The sequence below is a fragment of the Dufourea novaeangliae genome, unplaced genomic scaffold (genome assembly GCF_001272555.1).
Source record: "Dufourea novaeangliae isolate 0120121106 unplaced genomic scaffold, ASM127255v1 scaffold89, whole genome shotgun sequence".
Classification (NCBI taxonomy): domain Eukaryota; kingdom Metazoa; phylum Arthropoda; class Insecta; order Hymenoptera; family Halictidae; genus Dufourea; species Dufourea novaeangliae.
In genome coordinates this window covers 4074307-4094524 of record NW_015373988.1, presented here as the reverse complement: position 1 = coordinate 4094524, position 20218 = coordinate 4074307, and the positions used below count along the sequence as shown (strand labels likewise).

At 29.5% G+C, this 20218-nt stretch overlaps 3 protein-coding genes across 3 annotated transcripts; 2 read left to right on the top strand and 1 right to left on the bottom strand.

Moving 5' to 3' along the window:
- The first annotated feature begins 5776 nt into the window (after nucleotides 1–5776).
- LOC107187564 (protein unc-50 homolog) lies at nucleotides 5777–9286 on the top strand. The gene is made up of 7 exons (XM_015575689.1): nucleotides 5777–5831; nucleotides 8038–8137; nucleotides 8209–8360; nucleotides 8448–8634; nucleotides 8704–8837; nucleotides 8972–9073; nucleotides 9150–9286. Exons 2-7 carry the CDS (start codon nucleotides 8046–8048, stop codon nucleotides 9284–9286), a joined length of 804 nt encoding a protein of 267 aa, XP_015431175.1. The 5' UTR covers nucleotides 5777–5831; nucleotides 8038–8045.
- An 800-nt stretch (nucleotides 9287–10086) lies between these two features.
- Nucleotides 10087–13528, bottom strand: LOC107187565. The gene is made up of 4 exons (XM_015575690.1): nucleotides 13249–13528; nucleotides 10889–13080; nucleotides 10373–10659; nucleotides 10087–10256 (listed from the first exon to the last, which is right to left on the bottom strand). The coding sequence occupies exons 1-4, from the start codon at nucleotides 13321–13323 to the stop codon at nucleotides 10087–10089; spliced, it is 2724 nt and encodes a 907-aa protein (XP_015431176.1). The 5' UTR covers nucleotides 13324–13528.
- A 2075-nt stretch (nucleotides 13529–15603) lies between these two features.
- LOC107187529 lies at nucleotides 15604–18576 on the top strand. Its single transcript, XM_015575649.1, has 5 exons — nucleotides 15604–17010; nucleotides 17093–17173; nucleotides 17268–17512; nucleotides 17683–18065; nucleotides 18139–18576. Exons 1-5 carry the CDS (start codon nucleotides 15604–15606, stop codon nucleotides 18498–18500), a joined length of 2478 nt encoding a protein of 825 aa, XP_015431135.1. The 3' UTR covers nucleotides 18501–18576.
- Nucleotides 18577–20218: the final 1642 nt, after the last annotated feature.

Below are 20218 nucleotides of genomic sequence, written 5' to 3'. Positions count from 1 at the left end.
ATGAAATTTACAATATCTGAGTTGTACTAGTTTGTACGGAAATGTAAACGATCAAAATGCAAGAAAAACCTAAAAAAGAGCTCGTTACACGTGAGATATATATTATTTTTGGTCTCACTGTTGGTGCTTTCCAATATTAACTGTAATTTTGCTTTTCTTAAATTTTAACAATGAAGGAAATCATAAGCCTTATAAGAATGTATTGTGTTACAGCTACTTTATGTATGTCACGAAAGTATTACATTGTCATCATTTGCTGCTCGTAAAAGCGATTGAAATGTATTATTTGATTGTTGTCCCATCTAACAACTGATTACAAAAAGGTGGAGATATCTGTACAATCTAATGCATCTTTGAAACGTTTAAGATTACCGACATATTCAAATGAATCAAAAAGAAAAAAATATTGGTTTGTTATATTTTCTCTATTAAATTCCATACATGTGCAACAACTAATATTTTTAATGATACAATTTATTTTTAACGCGAGTGTGTTCTTTATCAAATTTCTAGAAAGCATTAAGAAGTATGTATTTAAATAAAATATATTAATGATACTGCGATCATATAATAATTACAGTATAAAACAAAAATCTGTAAATTCGATATATTTGTTCAAGAAATTATCGATAGTGAATAAGACACAGTATGATGCAAACGATACAGAAAACGTTATAACAAATAAAATTTACATAATACGCTAGTAATACTCTGAAAATATAACATTCCATGTTGCCTCAAATACATTCTAGTCTCAACTAGAAGCTTTAAAAATTTGTATTCCAAGTGAATCAGAAATAACGATGTACTACTTATTGTTATTAATATTCTGGAAATAATACCTGTATAGATTTTAGTTTTGTGTTCATCTTAAAAGAGGAAAAAAAGATACATTGTTACTATGTTTAGGCACCTATTTACGGCACTGACTTTTCTTTTTAATATTACTGTTACATGAGATAACATACAATTTAGAATTATGCTTTGGCAAGTAATATAAGAGTTGTCAGAAGTGTATGGTCTTTGAGCACACATTTAAGTGCCTCAAAATGTTGTGTATATTACAGGAGCTTGGCTTTAGATGTTATACAATTACATGTACCTATACATTATAGCAAAGAACGCATATGATATATTTGTTACTGATATGCGTGCAGAAATCGAAATAATGGATATTTAAAAAGAAAAAAAAGAAAACCAATCTCCTGAACTATAAAACGATTACCAACGTGTATAATTATATTTTACATTTATAATACTGCCTCTTAATTTTTTTTATATCTGAAACAATTAGCCGCAATGTTTTTGGATATAAAGAAAAATTTATTATCAGCTGTAAATGCATTAAGATATTATTTCAGTTTAAATCGTGGTGCTGTAAACACTTTGCTTTAGGCTCATTCTTGTAGCACAACTTACATTTATTGTATCTTGATATCCTTAAAAATCTGGTGTAACACAGTTAATTACATTGAGAAATAATTATGATATATTTAATATACACGTATAAATTTATCTTTTCATTGGTAAATTCACTCGTTTGAATTATATAACTAAATATTTTTTAATATAATTGAGTTTTACTCAACCTATACTTGCCATTTTTTTCTTTTGTTCTTTTTTCTTTTAAACTTGTGTGCAACATTTTACTTAAAATTAGGTTCTGTACATATATAATATTTCAAAACATTTCAAAAACATAGTTTAAAAATATAGGTGAGAAGAAATTAATTTTATCAGCAAGACACATATACATAAACATTATACTTATTAAAAGTAAAAAAAATTAAACTAATGTTAAGTTTATAGTTATGCCTAGGAATTTCAATAGTTCTTTTGTAAAACTTGTCTTACCCCAATTCGGAAAAATTAATTTCTAATTTTTTAAAATTAATAAAATTCGCCTTTTGCCTCGTATGAAAGAATAGGTCGTTTTACAAATTACAAAACATGTGCACAGTATGTTTGCCCAAAGTAAAGTGCATCTTTTGATTGTATGTGCATTCTTAATACTAGACAAATTAGACACATCTAGTAATACTTTCTAATTAAACGATACAGTAATTTATCGACTAACTTTTTAGTTCATGTATGTAATGCACATTCACGAGAATTTACCGATAAAAAGATTCATATAAATACAAGAAATACATATGTATTAAAAAAGAATTGGATAAGCATTAATAATTCTCGATTATAGAATTTTAGAAAACGTAAACAATGGTAAAGTGATTTGTCTTACTTTATGCGTTACCCCATAAATTATGTATAGCTAATTATGTGTATGCTTTGAATATTTGTTTTAATTACCGCTACGAATTATATGTAAAGAAATTTGAAAGTTGATTCCTCTCTATACATTGTCTCTACTAAATGTATGGAACCTAATGTAAGAAACGTTAAACTGTTGGTATATCATATACCTGTACGATACAGAGTGAGAAACAACCAATACCTTGGATCTTAACGATCACTTGTCTTATCAAGAAGCATTAACTGTTTATGATAACTAGTAAAAGTATTTGAAAGTTTTATTTTATGAAGTGTAAAACAAGCGAAGCGATACTCTTTAAATGAAAAAAGAATCAAGACAGTGGAAAAGCTTTACACTGACAATGTAATTAAATTAAGGAACGTAGTGATTTCAAATAAAAAAAGAAAAAAAAATAGTTCCAATGGTCCAGGGTAAGGGTGGCATACTGGGTTAAAATTGTGATTGGAATGTATGGAAAAGGTGTATTAGAACTCCGTTCTTTTTTAATAATCCCGTCACAAAGTCGTGGCTGATAAACTTACGTTAACTCATTCATCAGAATAAACTGTGATTAGATTTGAAGTCCAACAGAAATACAATGTATAATGTACTCCGTTTCATAGGCTGCAGGCCTAGAAAGTCTGATTTTTTAACTACTATGAAAAACTTGTGTATTATAATATGATCTACGACGTTTGTTTATTACTATGTAAAGTGACAAATTTCAAAATTAAACATTAATTACTGTTATTGGTTTTGCTTTTACTTTATAACTTTTAATCTCACGTTATTGTTAATAACATCTACATTGTTCGTTCGATAAAAGAAACTGTACAGATACAACTTAGATGGAACATGGCCTAGCATTATATGAATAAATATAGAGAAAAATCGATGTATTCTCGTAAATGTAGTGGCAATTAATGAATCCGCATAGATGTGGAATAAAAGGTATTTCTGCATGTAATTTTATTCAGGGCATGAAGAAACTGCCAATATCTTTAATACAAGAGACTGACAGTATCTTTACACAAGATGCAGATTCAATTAAAATCATGAAACCCTTTTCAAGTCTTGTTCCACAAATGACAGAAGAATTATTTGAATGTATGAGAAACGCAAACTTCATATATTACAAGGAGTCAAATTGAATTGTATAAATTTCATATCGTTTATTAATTAAATGGTTCACAGACTTCAAACGTTACCTCGCTATAGCGTTACTTTAAAACTAAGCAAGTAGTAGTTACATACTTTCTAGTCAATCGGATGAACTTCGGAGATCTGTTAATACTTTATTTGGTGCACAATTCAATGCGAACAGATTGTAAAGAATAAATATTAGTCATTCTTATCTCTGGTCATGGAGAAGAGATTGAAAATTAATATTATTTTGCGCGTACGATGTCGAGAACAGATAAGGATGTACTTTTTGTCTTCCCTGATTGTCTTGCATTATGATATTTTTGCTCAGTTTGAATCTATACATAGCATGTAAAATTATTGGTGCGTTGTTATTTGTCTCTTATTTTTGAAAGAAAAAGTATTTATAGTAAATTACAAATTATATTCGCGTTTTTTTAAATAGATTTCATTTAATTTCGTCTGAAAGTGTATATTTATCAATATTTATAAATATGTATATTGTAACTCTTAATTGGTTTGTAATTCATTTTGTTGGTTTTAGTTCATTTAGGAGTAAACAAAATTTACCAATAAAAACATTCATGCAACTCCAATACAAGTTATACTAGAATGTTTTAAGGGTTGAAGAGATAAATATAGAAAGTGTCCCTTTATTATGCATTATTTTTCGACGTTTTCATTTTTTTTTTCGCAAGTCTTTTATTTTGACTATAATACTACAAAATTTGTAATCATTTCTATATTGAATTTTGTGCCTCGAAACACCACTCATTGCTCGCATACAAATGCACACAAACACAAATGCATAAATGATACATGTTCTTGAAAGTCTCTTTTTGTTTTTGTTGTATAAATCTGTCAATATCACAAAATACTATTGAAATTTTCATTTCAATACCTGTAACTACTACGCTGACCACTTTTACAGACAAATATATCGTAAATTGTAACTAAATATGAATGGAATAGCGTAATTGAAATTCGATTATTTTGAATATTTACGCACAAAATTATGCTCTACTGAAACGACGTCAAACACATTGTTATGTATATTTATAAACTAATTTAAAGAACAAACATTCCTGATTAAATTTTCTTCGTTATTAATCTGCGTTTTTTCGTATATATCGTTTAGAACGTTATCAACAATACGTCATATACGTTGTGGAAAATCACAGTTTGTAAATAAGATTTATTTATAATAGTGGGCACTGGACTACAATGTCGAAACTGAATGTTTCTAAAGACACACAGAAATTGTATTTTAATACGTTTCTGACCATACCTACGTCGTAAATATATAACCATTTTCTTTTCTGAACGGTAAAACTGTTGTGTTATAAAAAAAAAATGTTTCTTGGCAAGAATGTTACAGACACCTCATGTTGGGTCATATACACTTTCACATCGAATTGTAACAAGTGTACATTATTATCTCCCGTGCGAAAACATTAAAATAGAAGATTGTATTAGTACGATCAAAAGATGAAGCCAGTCGAGCGGCTATATTACCTCTCAAATATCTGAACGATAATTGTGTGTAATTAATCATTATTGTTAAATATTTAATCACAGTTCATTTGAGTTCAAATCTCTGCCATAATATGATCACGAAGCGTACAATTTTAAGTAACAAGTGTATACGTGGGCAATACCTCTAATTATTAAAACACATAACTTGCAGGAAAGCACGTCGAATGTGACATGAATTACCAACGAGAATGTTACATACATATTCCATTGCTACAAAACCAATATATACAAATATATACATAATATTGTATTTGGGTCCAAGGAAAACCATTTAGAAGGTTCCTGCCGTTGCTTCTAAAAACACGATCAATCTTTTATAGAATTTAACTGGTTTCTTTGTAACATTGATACTCCGGCCCCTCTATTCGCTTAAAACATTTATTTTGAAATCTACCATTATTAAGAAGAGAAGATACAACTTAATTTTTAGACGAGATATCATTATTATCTAAACTCGGCTTATACGTGTGACAAATTCTGAGGGAAGGGCAACATAATGAGAATTATTCTTCTCGTGTATTACAACGCTGCTTCTGTAAAACTTGTAACGCGTCATACATGAGTTACATAGCGAACGAACTTGTTGTACGTTCAGTGCCTTTTGACATATGTATTCCTATGTATGTAAAGATCAATGAATGCTTTTGTATTTACCGATATCTTCCAATTACCGCGAGAAGCTCGACACGATTCGAAAATAATCTGTTCGAAAACCGTTGTATTCCCTACTGATCGGAACAAGCGTTCTTAAATGATGAACTTGATCGGATACTGGCTTATTGTTTGTGCACACAGTTACATAGAGTAAGCCAACTTCACATCAAGTTCGTGTTTACATGTACACGAATATATGATTCAGCATTGACGTGCTTGATTTGAAGCGCATCATTTTTCAAAGGTACATGCATATTTTTATAAATGTCGGTATTGATACGGTGTAATACTGCATACAAGCTGAGTCCTTGAAGACTCGGGACATGCAAATATTCTCGTAGCTTTTTGGAAGCGTAGACAAAACTCGAGGAGCCAAACTATGACATTAGAATCTAACAAGTACAAATATATGTTTCTCAAGGTCACTTGAACTTTTTAATGAAAAGCATATACATCTCGAACCACAAATACAATAAATCTGCCGGAGCACACTTAAGTCGTGACATGTATCATAATTTTATTTTATCAGAGAACATGGAATTCAATTGTGTTTAAATCGAATCCTTCCATTCGCAGATGAAGAACGAACGTGTGTACATTATCAGAAGGTATCATTTCAAGTATAGCGTTAGAATATAGAAAAAATGTAACGACGAAACACTTGATTTGTTTCAAACAGGAATCCTCGATATATACAGGCGTCTGCTAAAAGGGGAACCATGTAACGCCTTCAGGATTTTCCATATGAACAATTAGCTTGATAAATTTTGTTTAATTCAAGTCATAAATGACGTTATTATGTCAGTGGAAGAAATATGAACAAATAGGTTTCATAAGAAACATCGAGTGACCTTGAAATGTCGGAAGTTGTGACCTTGAACTGAATTACGTTTCGTGGTCTTTCGGACCAACAGTTTCTCTCCTCGAAATTCTTAAATACCACCAAAAGCAACGAAGATATTTGTAATTCCGGTCAGAGACGACTTATTTGTCTCTGTTATATATAGTACTCTGTATATGTGTACGTATACGTATACACACATGCAACGTGTATAGGAAATACGTAAAAACAATATGCGATTTGTGACAAATGATATACATAGTTGTACTCATAAAATATGAAAAGAAAAACACAAAGCTATATGTATTAGCTATACATATTAATTTGTGGTACAATGTATAAGACATAATACTGACACGCATACTTTTATGTCTGATCTGTGAACATTTTCGATGTATCTGTAATCATATATTTGTACATAACAGGTTCGTTTGTTGCGTCCATTATGTGGTTAGAGACTACTTTGTACATAATATAAATACACGATGAATGGATGAATAAATAAATACGTAAATAAACAGATAAAGTGTATTGTATTGTAAAACCAATCTACGTTAAATTAGATAAACGGATCTGTTTACACAATTTCATGCATCACTGTGTTACATGAAAAATTCAGTAATTATTCATACATAATATTCAATTTATTATCAGTTTCAACTTGAAACCATAAAATTAAAGAGTAAACCTACATAATTATGTAATAATTTTTACATTATTTATATCGTAAATTAATTATTAGTAACAGCTTCGCATTTTTATCCGCTGATCAAGTATAATTAAATAAGTATAATAAACTATAAAAGCTTATATAAACATATAATAATTAATAGGATTCGGACCAGAGTTATACACAAATTTAATGTATTTCATAATATTCAAATAAATCATATCCAACTATATATAATAGTACGTATTAAATACGAAACATATATCTGTGTTTATTTTAAATATGTACATTTTTTTTACTTGAAGTCGGAAGGACAATTTTTTAAATTTGATTATTTATAATAGCTTTGCTTTATTTTGTAAAACTGAATTAATAATACAATAAATACACGAATTTGATGTTGGAATATAATGAAAGAACCGAGGTGGATGAAATTCAATTGAATTCAATGGAATAGAGCCAATGGCCATTGTGGTTTAAGTAATCTCGATTTTAAGAACTGAGATTAATACTTCATGCGCACTAGTCTTATTTTTATTAATATAAATAATTATTCGTCACTTTGACCTCAATTTCAGATTGATAAACGTTATTATAAATTGTATTCTTCATGGTTCAATGATAAGAAAGTATATAAACATAACCTAGAATAATACACGATACGTCCACTTGACAGCATTAAGATTTGTCTATCATAGTTAAAGCAAATAATACATCGATGGTATTAGTAATTGTGCTAGGAAATATCAGAATATAATTAATACTTTTTAGTGTACTATTGAGATTCATTATCGCAGAATTGGGTGTTTAACATAAATTTCTGCTTGTCACTATTATTGTGTTCTTTTTTAACAATATTTAAAGCCTAAAAAGGAACTAAATACATATATATATATATGTATAGTTGCTTATTATTTAAGTTGTTTTTTACTTAAATAGAATTCAAAATGAAATATTCTACATCACCACCAGTAAGTAGGTGTAATTCTCCTGGCCCAAGTGAATTGGGCTCAAATTTGCCAATGCCAGTTACTTACAGGTACACATTCATATACATATTTATTTAAATACTTTTATAATAACTTTAAGCAAACTACATGTATGTTATAGACAAGATTGTATGGGGGCTGCAACAAAATGTTACAAGTATTTAAGGAAGCTATTAAAATTTGAACAAATGGATTTCGAATTTGCCTTGTGGCAAATGATATTTTTGTTTATATCACCACAGAAAGTATATAGAAATTTTCAAAGTAGAAAACGTACGTTATTCTGTTTTATAATAAGCTGTCTATATAACAATGTGTTAGTGTGGATAATATCCAATTAATGTTTAATTTTATTTTCAGAAACAAAGTCACAATTTGCAAGAGATGATCCTGCATTTTTGGTACTACTAATGTGTTGTTTGTGTATATCTTCTATTGGTTTTACAATAGTTTTGGGATTAGGATTTCTTCAATTTATAAAGCTGCTATTTTATATGATATTTATCGATTATCTTGCAGCCGGTTTAATAGTAGCCACAACATTTTGGTAAAATTTAATAAAATATAAATATGATACGATGGTATATATACAGAGTACTGAATATACCGTTTACAGGTTTATAACAAATCGTTATTTACGAGTTGATAAAGTTCAAGATGTAGAATGGGGTTATGCATTTGACATTCATTTGAATGCATTTTTCCCACCTTTAGTCATACTTCATATTGTGCAACTATTTTTGTATAATGGTGAGATTTTTTACTTCTTTTTATTATGTATTTTAGTACAATTGTCTATAATTATTCATCAATCTTGTCGAACCTAATTAATTTTACACTTATAATTTGTAAACATTATTACATTAATAATCACTTGCTCGTAGGACTTATAAACTATGATACATTTTCATCACGATTTATTGGAAACACAATTTGGTTAATAGCTGTTGGGTACTACATTTATATTACATTTTTAGGATACACTAGTAAGTAGGAGTTTTATATTAAGCACATATGGAACTATTTAAAATGAAACTAAAACTTATTTATTCTCCGTTTTAGGCATTGAAATACTTCATAAACCACATGTGATATTATCTGCATTACCAGTAACATTACTGATGTACATTATGACATTGTGTGCAGGTATTAATATTAGTCATTTAGTTATGGAATTCTACCATTATCGAGTTGTCTAAATAAAGTTTATTTTCTGATAAAATTTTATTTCAAATTATACTATTTTTAAATTACATTTTAATACACATACTTGTGGATAAAAAATTAGTTTCATGTACAAAATTAAATTCCACTTGTAATTTAAAGAGATAGTAGTATATTATTCTACAAAACACAGAAATATGTATTGTATTCGTTAGACGATGCATTTATATTTAAGGTATATTTAAGGTAAATATACATTTTCTTAATATTTTATTTATATATTTCCGAACAAATTTTTCGCAATAGAAATTTCATAACTACATATCACAAAATTACTTTAGTCACCGTATATGAAAAATGTTTAAATGTCGATCTTTATTTAATTTTGTAAAAATACAGAATACTTTTTTTTACATTGTTAATCATAAATTATTATTCTCCTGATTTTACAGGATATTTAAGTATAAAACAATAACGTACACTATTATATAAATTAGCTGTATGAATTTTGTACATAACATTTTTACATTGTCAACTAACTCTTAAAATACTCCATTTTAGAAACTATTCCTATCTAATACATATGTATATAAATATTATAACGTATACAGTAAAATTACCTTATTAAATGTAATATCTCCTTAATCATTTAGAGGTTTACAAAATTGAATGAGCACATTACATAACTAATTGTAAATGAACGGCATGTAAAAAAATATGATTACGAAGCTTTTCTAGTATGATAAATGCCTACAGTTCGACAATGAAAAGATTAAAAGTTTTAAAATTATAAAATTATACAAATTTAAATTTAATACATTAATATTGTCAATTGTTATAAGAGTTTTGGCTGCTGCTTCAAAGTTGAAATGTCTAGAATCTTACTGGGACAAGTGGTTCTCGGTGTCTGAGTAAAAGGAAAACGCTGTAATGTAGGACCTTTTTTTGCATTTGTAAATTTCATATCACCTTTTGGAAACACCTCAGCTTGTACTTTACCGGTATCTGCAAAAATAAGAAAAGACAGTTTTTCTATTGTTCTATTGTATTTTTCTTTATTAAGATAATTTTAAAATATGTCGTACGTGTTCATTAGAAATTATGATGATTTATTATTGTACCTTCTGTTTGAACATTATTCTTTCCTGGAAGTAATTGATATCGTTCCAAGTAACGCATTGTAGCAAAAGACATATTTGTTCCTTGTACATTGCTAAGCATAAGATGTTTTACTGATGCTGAACCTTGTCTTTGCACAGCTAATTCAGAAAGCTGTTCATCAGTTAAATACTTCAAAGCCAATGCCTTCATATGCATACTTGTATTCGTTTCATTTACAGCACTTGTAGCCTGTGTCATGTTTGCTTGATAATCCAAACGTGGATAGAATGATGAATCAAATGTCGTCCTTACAAAAAAATGATCAAATTTACTATGTATAATACAAACTCGATTATCCAAGGAAATGTTAAACAAAACTTATCCGAAAAAGCAATCTATGTAAGATTATACAAAAACTTAGCATAATTAACATTCGTATTATTACTAACACATACAATATTCTAAGTTAACAAAACTTGGATAGTCGAGGTCATCAGACATATATAATAGCAAGGAATTATAAATGCAAAACATACTTATTACTATTATTCGATTCTTTATGTTCTGGATTTTCGCTTAAACTAATTCCAAGTTTTTTAAGTTGTTCTAATGTAGCAACTTTCACACTATCTAATGCTCTGTTTTCAGTCTCATCTCGATTGTTCTGGTTTACTTTTCTCTGATCTTGTTGCTGATCATCTGTTACACAGGAATTCTGCAATAATTGATTCACTTGTCCGAGAACATTATTGTAGAATGTCCAGCCCACTTTAGAGCTACGTTTAACTTTCTCGCTATCGTCGTCACTGGAATACTCCTGCATTTCAACATGAATACTAGGTTCCGGAGTTGGTGGCCTTTCATTTATCTTTAAATCACCACCATTTAAAATCATACTGTCTTCGATACAGCTGCCGCGTTTAGCAGCAACCTGCCCTTCTTTTCTATAATTCTCATAATAATCAGTTGATCTATTCACAGAATTACTTGCTGTTGCCGATTCGTTATCTCTATGCGTATGTAACTTATTATATTGATCTGTACTGGATGGAATATTTATCTTACGATTACTTTTTCCTAAAGAATTATATTCTACAGTATTCTTTTGTGGCATTGGCGTTTCTACGATTACGTAATTTGTTGTTTCTTCCTTATTACTTCTTTCTAAATGCTTTTGTGTATTTTGAATATGATTCATTTTTACAGTTGCACCTTTACATTGTTTAGGAGATTCTGATCTACACGTATCTACGTCTCTTCGTGCATCTATATAAGCCTGTTTCTCTAAATCTTTTAAAGAAATACTTGCATTTAAATTACTACTTTGCTGTTGACTAGATGACATATAACTCTCTGAGTCTTCAACTATATTTTCTAATTGTGCACTAGGTATTCGATTGAAAGAATTTTTATATCTTCTCAATGGTTCATGATTCACATCAGTGTCACGCACACCAACGTTATTAGATATTTTTAAATTTCCTTTTTCTGATTGACTCTCATTTCTCTCATAGTCCTCTATATCCACAGAGAAAGGACTATTCTGTACAGTGAATTCAAAGCTTGTCATTACACCAATTGATACTTTTTGTTCCATAAAAGTTGGTCTTGATTGTGTTTCTGTTAATATCAATTCAGTTTGATTAACATTTTCATTATTATTACAATTATCCATTTCTGTATTTTTAGCAGGTTCATACTGATACGGATGTCTTTTTGTACTGTGTGGAACTCTAACATAGTTAGATGAATCCAGAGTTTCATCATTATTTTTAAGTAAACGATCACTTTGTTGTTGTTGTTTCAAACAAGAACAACTTTTCTTTTCCTTCAAACTTTCTTCCTGCATTTTCAATAATCTATCAACTTGTGTTTGTAAAGACTTAATTTGCTCATTCTGACTATTTATGATCTGTAATAAATTTTTCACAGTCTCTTGACTCTCGGTATTATGAGCAGAATAAGGATGATGTTGTGGAAAAGGAAATGTATTTGCACTATAATAGGGATACTGCTGTCCAAGGTAATGTGGTAATGGAAATTCAGTCCTTTGTAGACTATTTGAATTAATAGGTAGATTGTGAACAATAGAATCATTGCCTGCATCATTAAGTGGTACTTTTTGCTGTTCAAGATTACGTGTCACTAATTGTCTTTTATATACTAATGGAGAAAACTCTTTGTCATTGACATCATAATTATTTACACATGCTTTAACATGTGGTACATTACACACAGAGTCTATGTGCTTTGTTGTATTAATGCACTGTGTTCTCAGATGTTGTTTCTTTTCAACACAAACCAAATCATCCTCACATATTTTATAATTATGTCTATACAACTTATCATTACTTTCTCTATATATTTGTTGTTCTTGATACTTTGGACTATTATAATAATCTTTTCTCAAAGAAGAGTTTTTTCCTTTCGACTCCTTTGGTGCATTTTCCGATGCATAAAATTCTGCATTATAATTCTGATTGTATTGTATTTTTGGAGGAGTTGGGCAGTCATTGACTTTAGAAGTTGATGGCTTGTATGAATAGTTTTGTTCTTTCCATGCTGCATAAGATCCATTGGTATTCAAAGGAGACAAGACATTATTTTTGTGTTTTGAAGGTCTAGGTTCTACAGATGGTGAACGAAATCCTTTATAATCTACAGCTTTGCAACTTAAAGGTTTATCAAATATTAAAGAGACTTCGGGAACTGATGGCAGTGAAAAACACTAAAATTTTAAACATTAAAATGCAAATGTTATTAAGAATGTAGAAAATGAAATTTTATCTATTTACATTTAATTAATAGTCCAAAGAGGTAGAGTTTTGTCAGTATTTTAGAAATCATTTGAAAACACATAAAACATGGAAATAACATTTTTTCTGAAAAAACTTACATCAAACTTTGAAGCCGGTTTCGGAGTAGCTCTTGGTTCAAAATCATCTTCACCATTATTACAAGCTTGATACATAGTCCTGTCTATATAAACAAAACAATAATTTTTATGTATTTAGTATGAAATTATTGTGTCCACTCAGCAGTATTTAATAACATTCTCTGTTTGAACCGATCGATGTTCTGTTAATAGAGAAATATTATATATTTACTGTCTACTGCTTATTTTTCAATATTGTTTGTAACAACATTTACTTATTATACTTGTGTTCAATGGGAAATTAATTTCAAACAAATTGGTTGACAAATGATTCGAAATATAAGTGTAGCCAACTTAATGGAACAATTCTAGTAAACAATGATTACTTCATTCGGTATCGAATGAACCCCCAGCAGCCAGACCTGGTCTAAACATATATTACTAGATTCTGCTGTAGACCTGATGTGCAGATTGCTGCAAATGTGCTAGAGACATACAGCCAGGACGGCAGTTACCATTCAAAATGCAGCGACAAATGTATATGAATATGACATACTGCCTGATCGACCATGATATCAGATGCTGTGCATCTGACGTCAGTTTGCTCATAGATTTGCTACGCTTATTTTAAATATATTTTATTACTATAGAATAATATTATATAATACATGTATATATTTCGATTCACATGTTATATGCAGATATATTTTAATACTTACACGTTCAGATTTTTATAGATTAATACTTGGGAGCAGTGAATATAATAATATATTACTTCATCTTGTATAATGATATCAGTAACTATATATATGTACGTAAAAAAAAGCAAAATTTCTATTAAAGTATTATTCTTAAATACATTCAAAATATAAATGAAGGTCAATCGTAATCGTTATCGTTTTTTAAGAAAGCAAGTTTTCGCATCCAATGCTCCCTCTTTTGTCTGTCTCTTACCAGGTGAGAATTAATTAGATATGCATGGATCAGTATGTATAGAATGATATACATATTGCACAGTGTACCACATTGGCGGATGACTGAAATTTTACTACATATTATTAGGCCAAGTATATAAGTAAGCCTTTAAAAAGCACTTAAGTAATTATCATTACTTGTTTAGAGAAAAAATAAGTTCAAGAACGCTTAACGGACACTTGTACGGATACATATAGAGTTCATTAGGGTTTGTTGGCGTGGTGGTATTTTAAATCTATGTCAGAGTTGTTTGACCTGCGATATCTTAGAATTGGGATGTCGGTGATCCTTAAATCTTTGTCTGATATATCTTGTTGTTAAGCGGTATTTTATTTGTCATAGGTAATTTTCATGCTGCTCAATGTCAAATTACACAACGACGTCTGTAACGTTAGTGAATTAATTTACACACATATGTTTAATACATGATATGTACCGTGACACTTAAGGAAATTGTGAAATAAAGTAATTAACTTGTAAATCCGTAACGCTGAAGTATGAATTTATAAATATTAGTGTATTTATATCACACACGACAATATTTTTCCCACTTGTGCTTATTACATGTTTCGTGGGCTATTCCCTTTAATTAACTAAAACATTATTAATGTACGAAAATATATTCTCGTTTAATGTTCAATATTTATTATTATTTATCAGCACTGAATGAACTTGATAACTATCTATGTTAATATTAATATTTCATTTTTTTTAGGTTATGATGATCATGATATTCTACTACATTGTGCCTTAGATCATATCATTTTTAATTTCCGTTAACCCAAGTATTCTACAGAGGAGGAGAAGAAAGATCTTATAATGCTCTTATCTTATACGAAATGTATATTATCAATAACAAAAGAAGTCTGTTCAAAAGAAGCATAGTTGTTCATAAGGTTTGTACTCCTTTGTGATTAAAAAAAGAAAGATTACGCATTAACAATAACTTAATTAATTACATATTTTTAATGGTATTCAGATCTAGCTTTTCCTCTGGTATGGTGGCTGTGCAATTGTTTGTTCATTGGAATCTGATGAATATTAAAACAAGTGTCTTCTTTCCATGAAAGCATTATCAATGAGGTGCTTATAAGCATATATACTAAACAATGGCAATAATTTATTTTTACGCTTTTACTCTTAATATTTGATGGTTGTTGCAATGGTAAATATATAGTACTAATAATAAAATTAGTAATATTTAAGAAACACATGTAGTCAGCATTTTAAAGGAAGTAACGTGTGCACTAATATGTTTGTTAATAGAAATTAAAACCAATGAACATTAAAATTTAATATTTTTATTTTAGGATGTATCATGACATTATTCGTCAAGAATTGTAAATAAAAATATACATATATATATGTACATGTATTGAGCATAACAGATAGAATAGAAAGATGGAAAGTTCAGAATATGAAACTGTACGAAATATGACACTCTTATTTTTCTTTGAACTCCTTGTGGATAAGGGTGGACCACGTACACTGCATGATTTAAGCTGCCAGTTTGGAGCTAAGGGATTCACAAAAGAAATGCGTCAGATAGCTGGTGGATCTCAAAGTGGTCTTAAAAAATTTTTAGCTCAATACCCAATGCTTTTTCTTATTAATGGCGATTATGTATCTGTAAATACTTTTCAGCAAGTTGTTGAAGAAGAAAATGGATGTAAATTAAGCAGTAAACGTGATTATGCACGAGAGGCTGTAGAATATTTTACAAATAAATTAATACAGTATGGTGTTGGTACAGAGGTACCAATTAAAAGCCTTCTAGGACATCGATCGCAAGCTTCTCCAGAAGTTAGACACATTTCTGGCCAACATTATAAAGAATTTAGAGATTTCCTTATAAAGTTTCCGGATGCTTTCGTAGTTACTGAAGATAATGTAATGTTAAAACAGTATGAAGGCATGAAACCAGAGCCGCCAATTAAAATGGAACCCGACATACCCATTGATCCAGAAGTTACTGCAAAATTATTAGATTTTCTTTGTGAATGCATTGAACAGAAGGGTCCGATTCTTGTTGATCAAATGTTCAATATAGTTAACGACAAATTTTCCTATGAAAATTGGACCTCGATATTTAAGACGGCTCAAGATTTATGTACATTTGTAAAAATGTTCCCAGATGCATTTCATGTTCAGAGTAATTTGGTAACTTTAATCGGAAGACCGAAATCGTCTACGGTAGAAGGAAAGCCAAAAACAAAATTCGCTAATTCTGTACGAAATCAAAATAGCACTTCAAATCAAATAAATGCGAATCAAGCTGTACAGTTGAACAACACTCAACCATTGCAATCAATAACTAATTCAGAATCTATTAGTGCTAATTCAACGAGTCAAACTAATTATATACAGAGTTCTTATTCTCAAGTGAATGAAAGCAATAATAATTCTCCTCCAGTAAGCCTACAACAACAAACTTTAAAGCAAAGAATAAATACACTTGTAATGAAGACCTTGGCAGATAATACGGAGAAGGATCGCAGTTTACAGGTTGCACAAATGGGAGATGCGTGGAAATTGAAAGTACTGCAACAGACTAGAGTAATTGTGAATGCAAGGGAAAGTCTTCAAATTATAGAGGATATTATAAATCCTCGTAAATCTCCATCCGATGGTAAAATTGTTGTTTCGATAGACTGTGAAGGCATTAATTTAGGAGTTAAAGGACAATTAACACTTATACAAGTCGGTACTATGTCTGGACAAGCATATGTCTTCGATTTATTTACATGTCCTAATATTGTTCAAGCTGGAGGACTTCAGAAACTTTTAGAGCATCCAAATGTTATTAAAGTAAGGAACACTGATATGTCTTCTGTATTTTATATCTTCCTCTTGAAAACGTATATTTTGAACAATGTATGTTTCCTTTCAGGTAATTCATGACTGTAGAAATGACAGTGTCAATTTATATAGACAGTTCAACATTATGTTAATCAATGTGTTCGATACACAGGTATATTTCGTTTTTATTTATTAAATATCTTTCAGAAATTGTTATTATAACATAGCAAAAGTATTGACAGAACAAACCCTGTTTACATTTATAGGCAGCTCATGCTGTACTTCAATTTCAAGAAACTGGTAAACCTGTATATAAAGTTAAAAATGTTAATTTGAATACATTATGTGATCATTATGGTGCTCTATCTAATCCATTAAAAGAACAACTAAAGAGTATCTATCGTGGCAATCAAAGGTACTGGTGCCGTCGTCCATTAACACGAGAGATGCTCATTTATGCCAGCAGTGACGTTTTAAGCCTGGTTCCGCAAATATATGTTTCTATGGCTAAGTACGATTTACTTGTGTGATATTTACAAAATAATTTTCATCGTATCTATTTAGATAAATTACAATCTCTTCTAGTGATCTGATTACATTTATAATTGTTTATGCTGCAATGAGTAAGTGAAATAGTTTTTCTTAATTGTAATGATTTCTTTTTGTTTTTATTGTCATCAGACTCATAAAGCCGGAAGTACAAGTTCTCTTTTCTGAGTTGTGCGAAGAGCAAATACAAATGCACATTAAACCTGCAGAAGTTAAGGCACGTAAGAAGCAAAGGAAAGTGGAAACAGAAGTTGCAGATTTGAAAAAGAGAATGGAAGATGCGACCACGAAAAATATTGTGTTGAGTAACCGTGAGATACGCCTGTTACGTTATTTGGATCTTACTGAGGATGAAAAAGAGAAGCTAAAAGGCAGTTACAAAGTTGCAAGGAAATTAGAGAAACTTGAAAATATGGGTCAGGATAAAGGAGATAGTAGCGATGATGATGATGAGGATAAAGTTGACGACGAGTATTATAGTATGGAAAGTTATACCTCCGAAAATTCACATTCTGGTACAGTTTTTGTGATTAATAATCCTTTAAGGCTACGTGCGTTCAAAATATTTAAAATTGACTGTTTGCTTAGGTGGTATATTGTCACCGAGAAACACTGATACTCCAAGCCTTACAGAATCGATGCAGATGATGGATGAAATACTTTCCGACGAACGGATGGACAGGTTTGAGAAAATTGAAAAATTGGAAGCTATTCTTTCAGCAGCGACTGGTTCTGCGACCGATCAGTTCTCTTCAAGCAGCGCGGATGCGTCTCCAACGAAATGTGCATGTTCGTGTCGAGACAAAACCAAGAGTTTACGAACGGATCGTAACATCGGCAGTAGCGTGGCTAGCCAAACATATAGTACAGGTGATATAGTAATTACCAAAATATTTCTCACAGAGGAAGAAAAAGAGCATATAGATTTAACGAATTCGCCAAAAAAGTAGATAACATAGCTGCTGTGCAAGTGGTAGGAACGAAGTTGCCATTACTACGATTTTTTTAACGAAAAAAAAAATAAAAGAAAACTAAATGAACGAGTAACTAGAAATAGAAGGAGTAGTTGAAATTTCATCTATTTTATGTAATTTGACAAAATTGTAATATTCAATTACAATCAATCAATTGAATTTTAACTTTTGATATGGATTCACTTTTCCAAATCTGATGCTGTAGAAATCAGAATTTAGGAAAATCTGTTTCTTTACGAAAAAACAGTATTGTAAAAGTTTTATTTTTTAATAGATGATTATCTTTCTTTGCAAGTGTATAAGAAAGAATTAATCGAATTATTTAATAGTGTACAATTATAAAATAATATTCGTTTACTAACAAGAATATTTGATGAAATCAATTTTTTTATGTAGTTTATGTTATTACTCAGGATTAAAACGCTAATATTGTTCCTCTGTATAACAGTATAACTACTGAAATTCTATTTAAAAGCATAGATTTGATTGATTTTTAATGAAATCTGTACGAGTATAAACTGTTGGAATTACATGTAAGAGAATTCGATTCTTTCCATAAAGTGCTGCATTAAAATCACTGTTTTGCTTGATACGCACATTTAATTTTGACGAAATTTCCTTAAATAAAAATTTATTCAACTATCCAAAAAAAATTGTTAGTGCGGTAAGTTACAACTTTACATTATCAAATTATACACACATAATAAATGTAATTGTCTTCAGTCATATTCGTGCCAAGCTCTAATATGATATATCATGTGCAATTATCAAAGTGGTAAGAGAATCATTACATATTTTTCATTCTCTTTAAAAAGGAATAAAATTTGTAAACCACTCTTTATCGATGGAATTCATTTTAAAGATGACCATACATATCATGTTGCATTACAAATATGTATATTTCAAGCGGATCAATCATGAGATGTAACCAGACAAATTTAATCATATTAAAATACAGCTGTTTTTAATGCAATACTTTTAAAGATTATAATGTAATGCATCTGTTTAAGCTTATATTTGTACATTGGCATAATTTTTCTGTTTTAAATATTGTTTTCAAATGTTATATTTTTTTGTCTATTACGTGCAAAGGTATCTACAAATTGTTATTTATAAAAATGCTTGTTTAAGGAAATTATGGAATATGGATCAATGAAGATTTTATCCTCGAAATATTTAGGTGGTAATCATTTTAAATAATCCTTTTACATGGTTTTTTTTTTAAATAAATAGTTCTTTATAAATAGAAAATTATATAAATTTTATAATAGGTTACAAAACAGTACACATTAAAGTGTATTATTGCTGTGAAGCAATTGTAAACAATACATTTTGTTTTGTAACCTATGGTATATTCTTTTTATTCAACAGAAATAAGCCTGTTGACATTATTCTATATTTATTGTCACACTTACTGGTATGATATTTTCTGTTAGTTTCTTTTTAATAATACTGACCAATACAATGTTAATGATAAAAATTAGAATCAAGTGCCTCATTTGTACTAATGCATTTAAGTCATTTTAATTCAAAGTATGTAGTAATTCTATAAATGACAAAACTATTTTATCAACAATAGTAGAAAATGTTGTTATTAACAATGACTAATTTATTGCATTAAAAAAAATTGAAAGTTGCGCATAATAAACATTTTGTGAAATAATTGGTTTTGTTGTACACGATTTGTATGTATA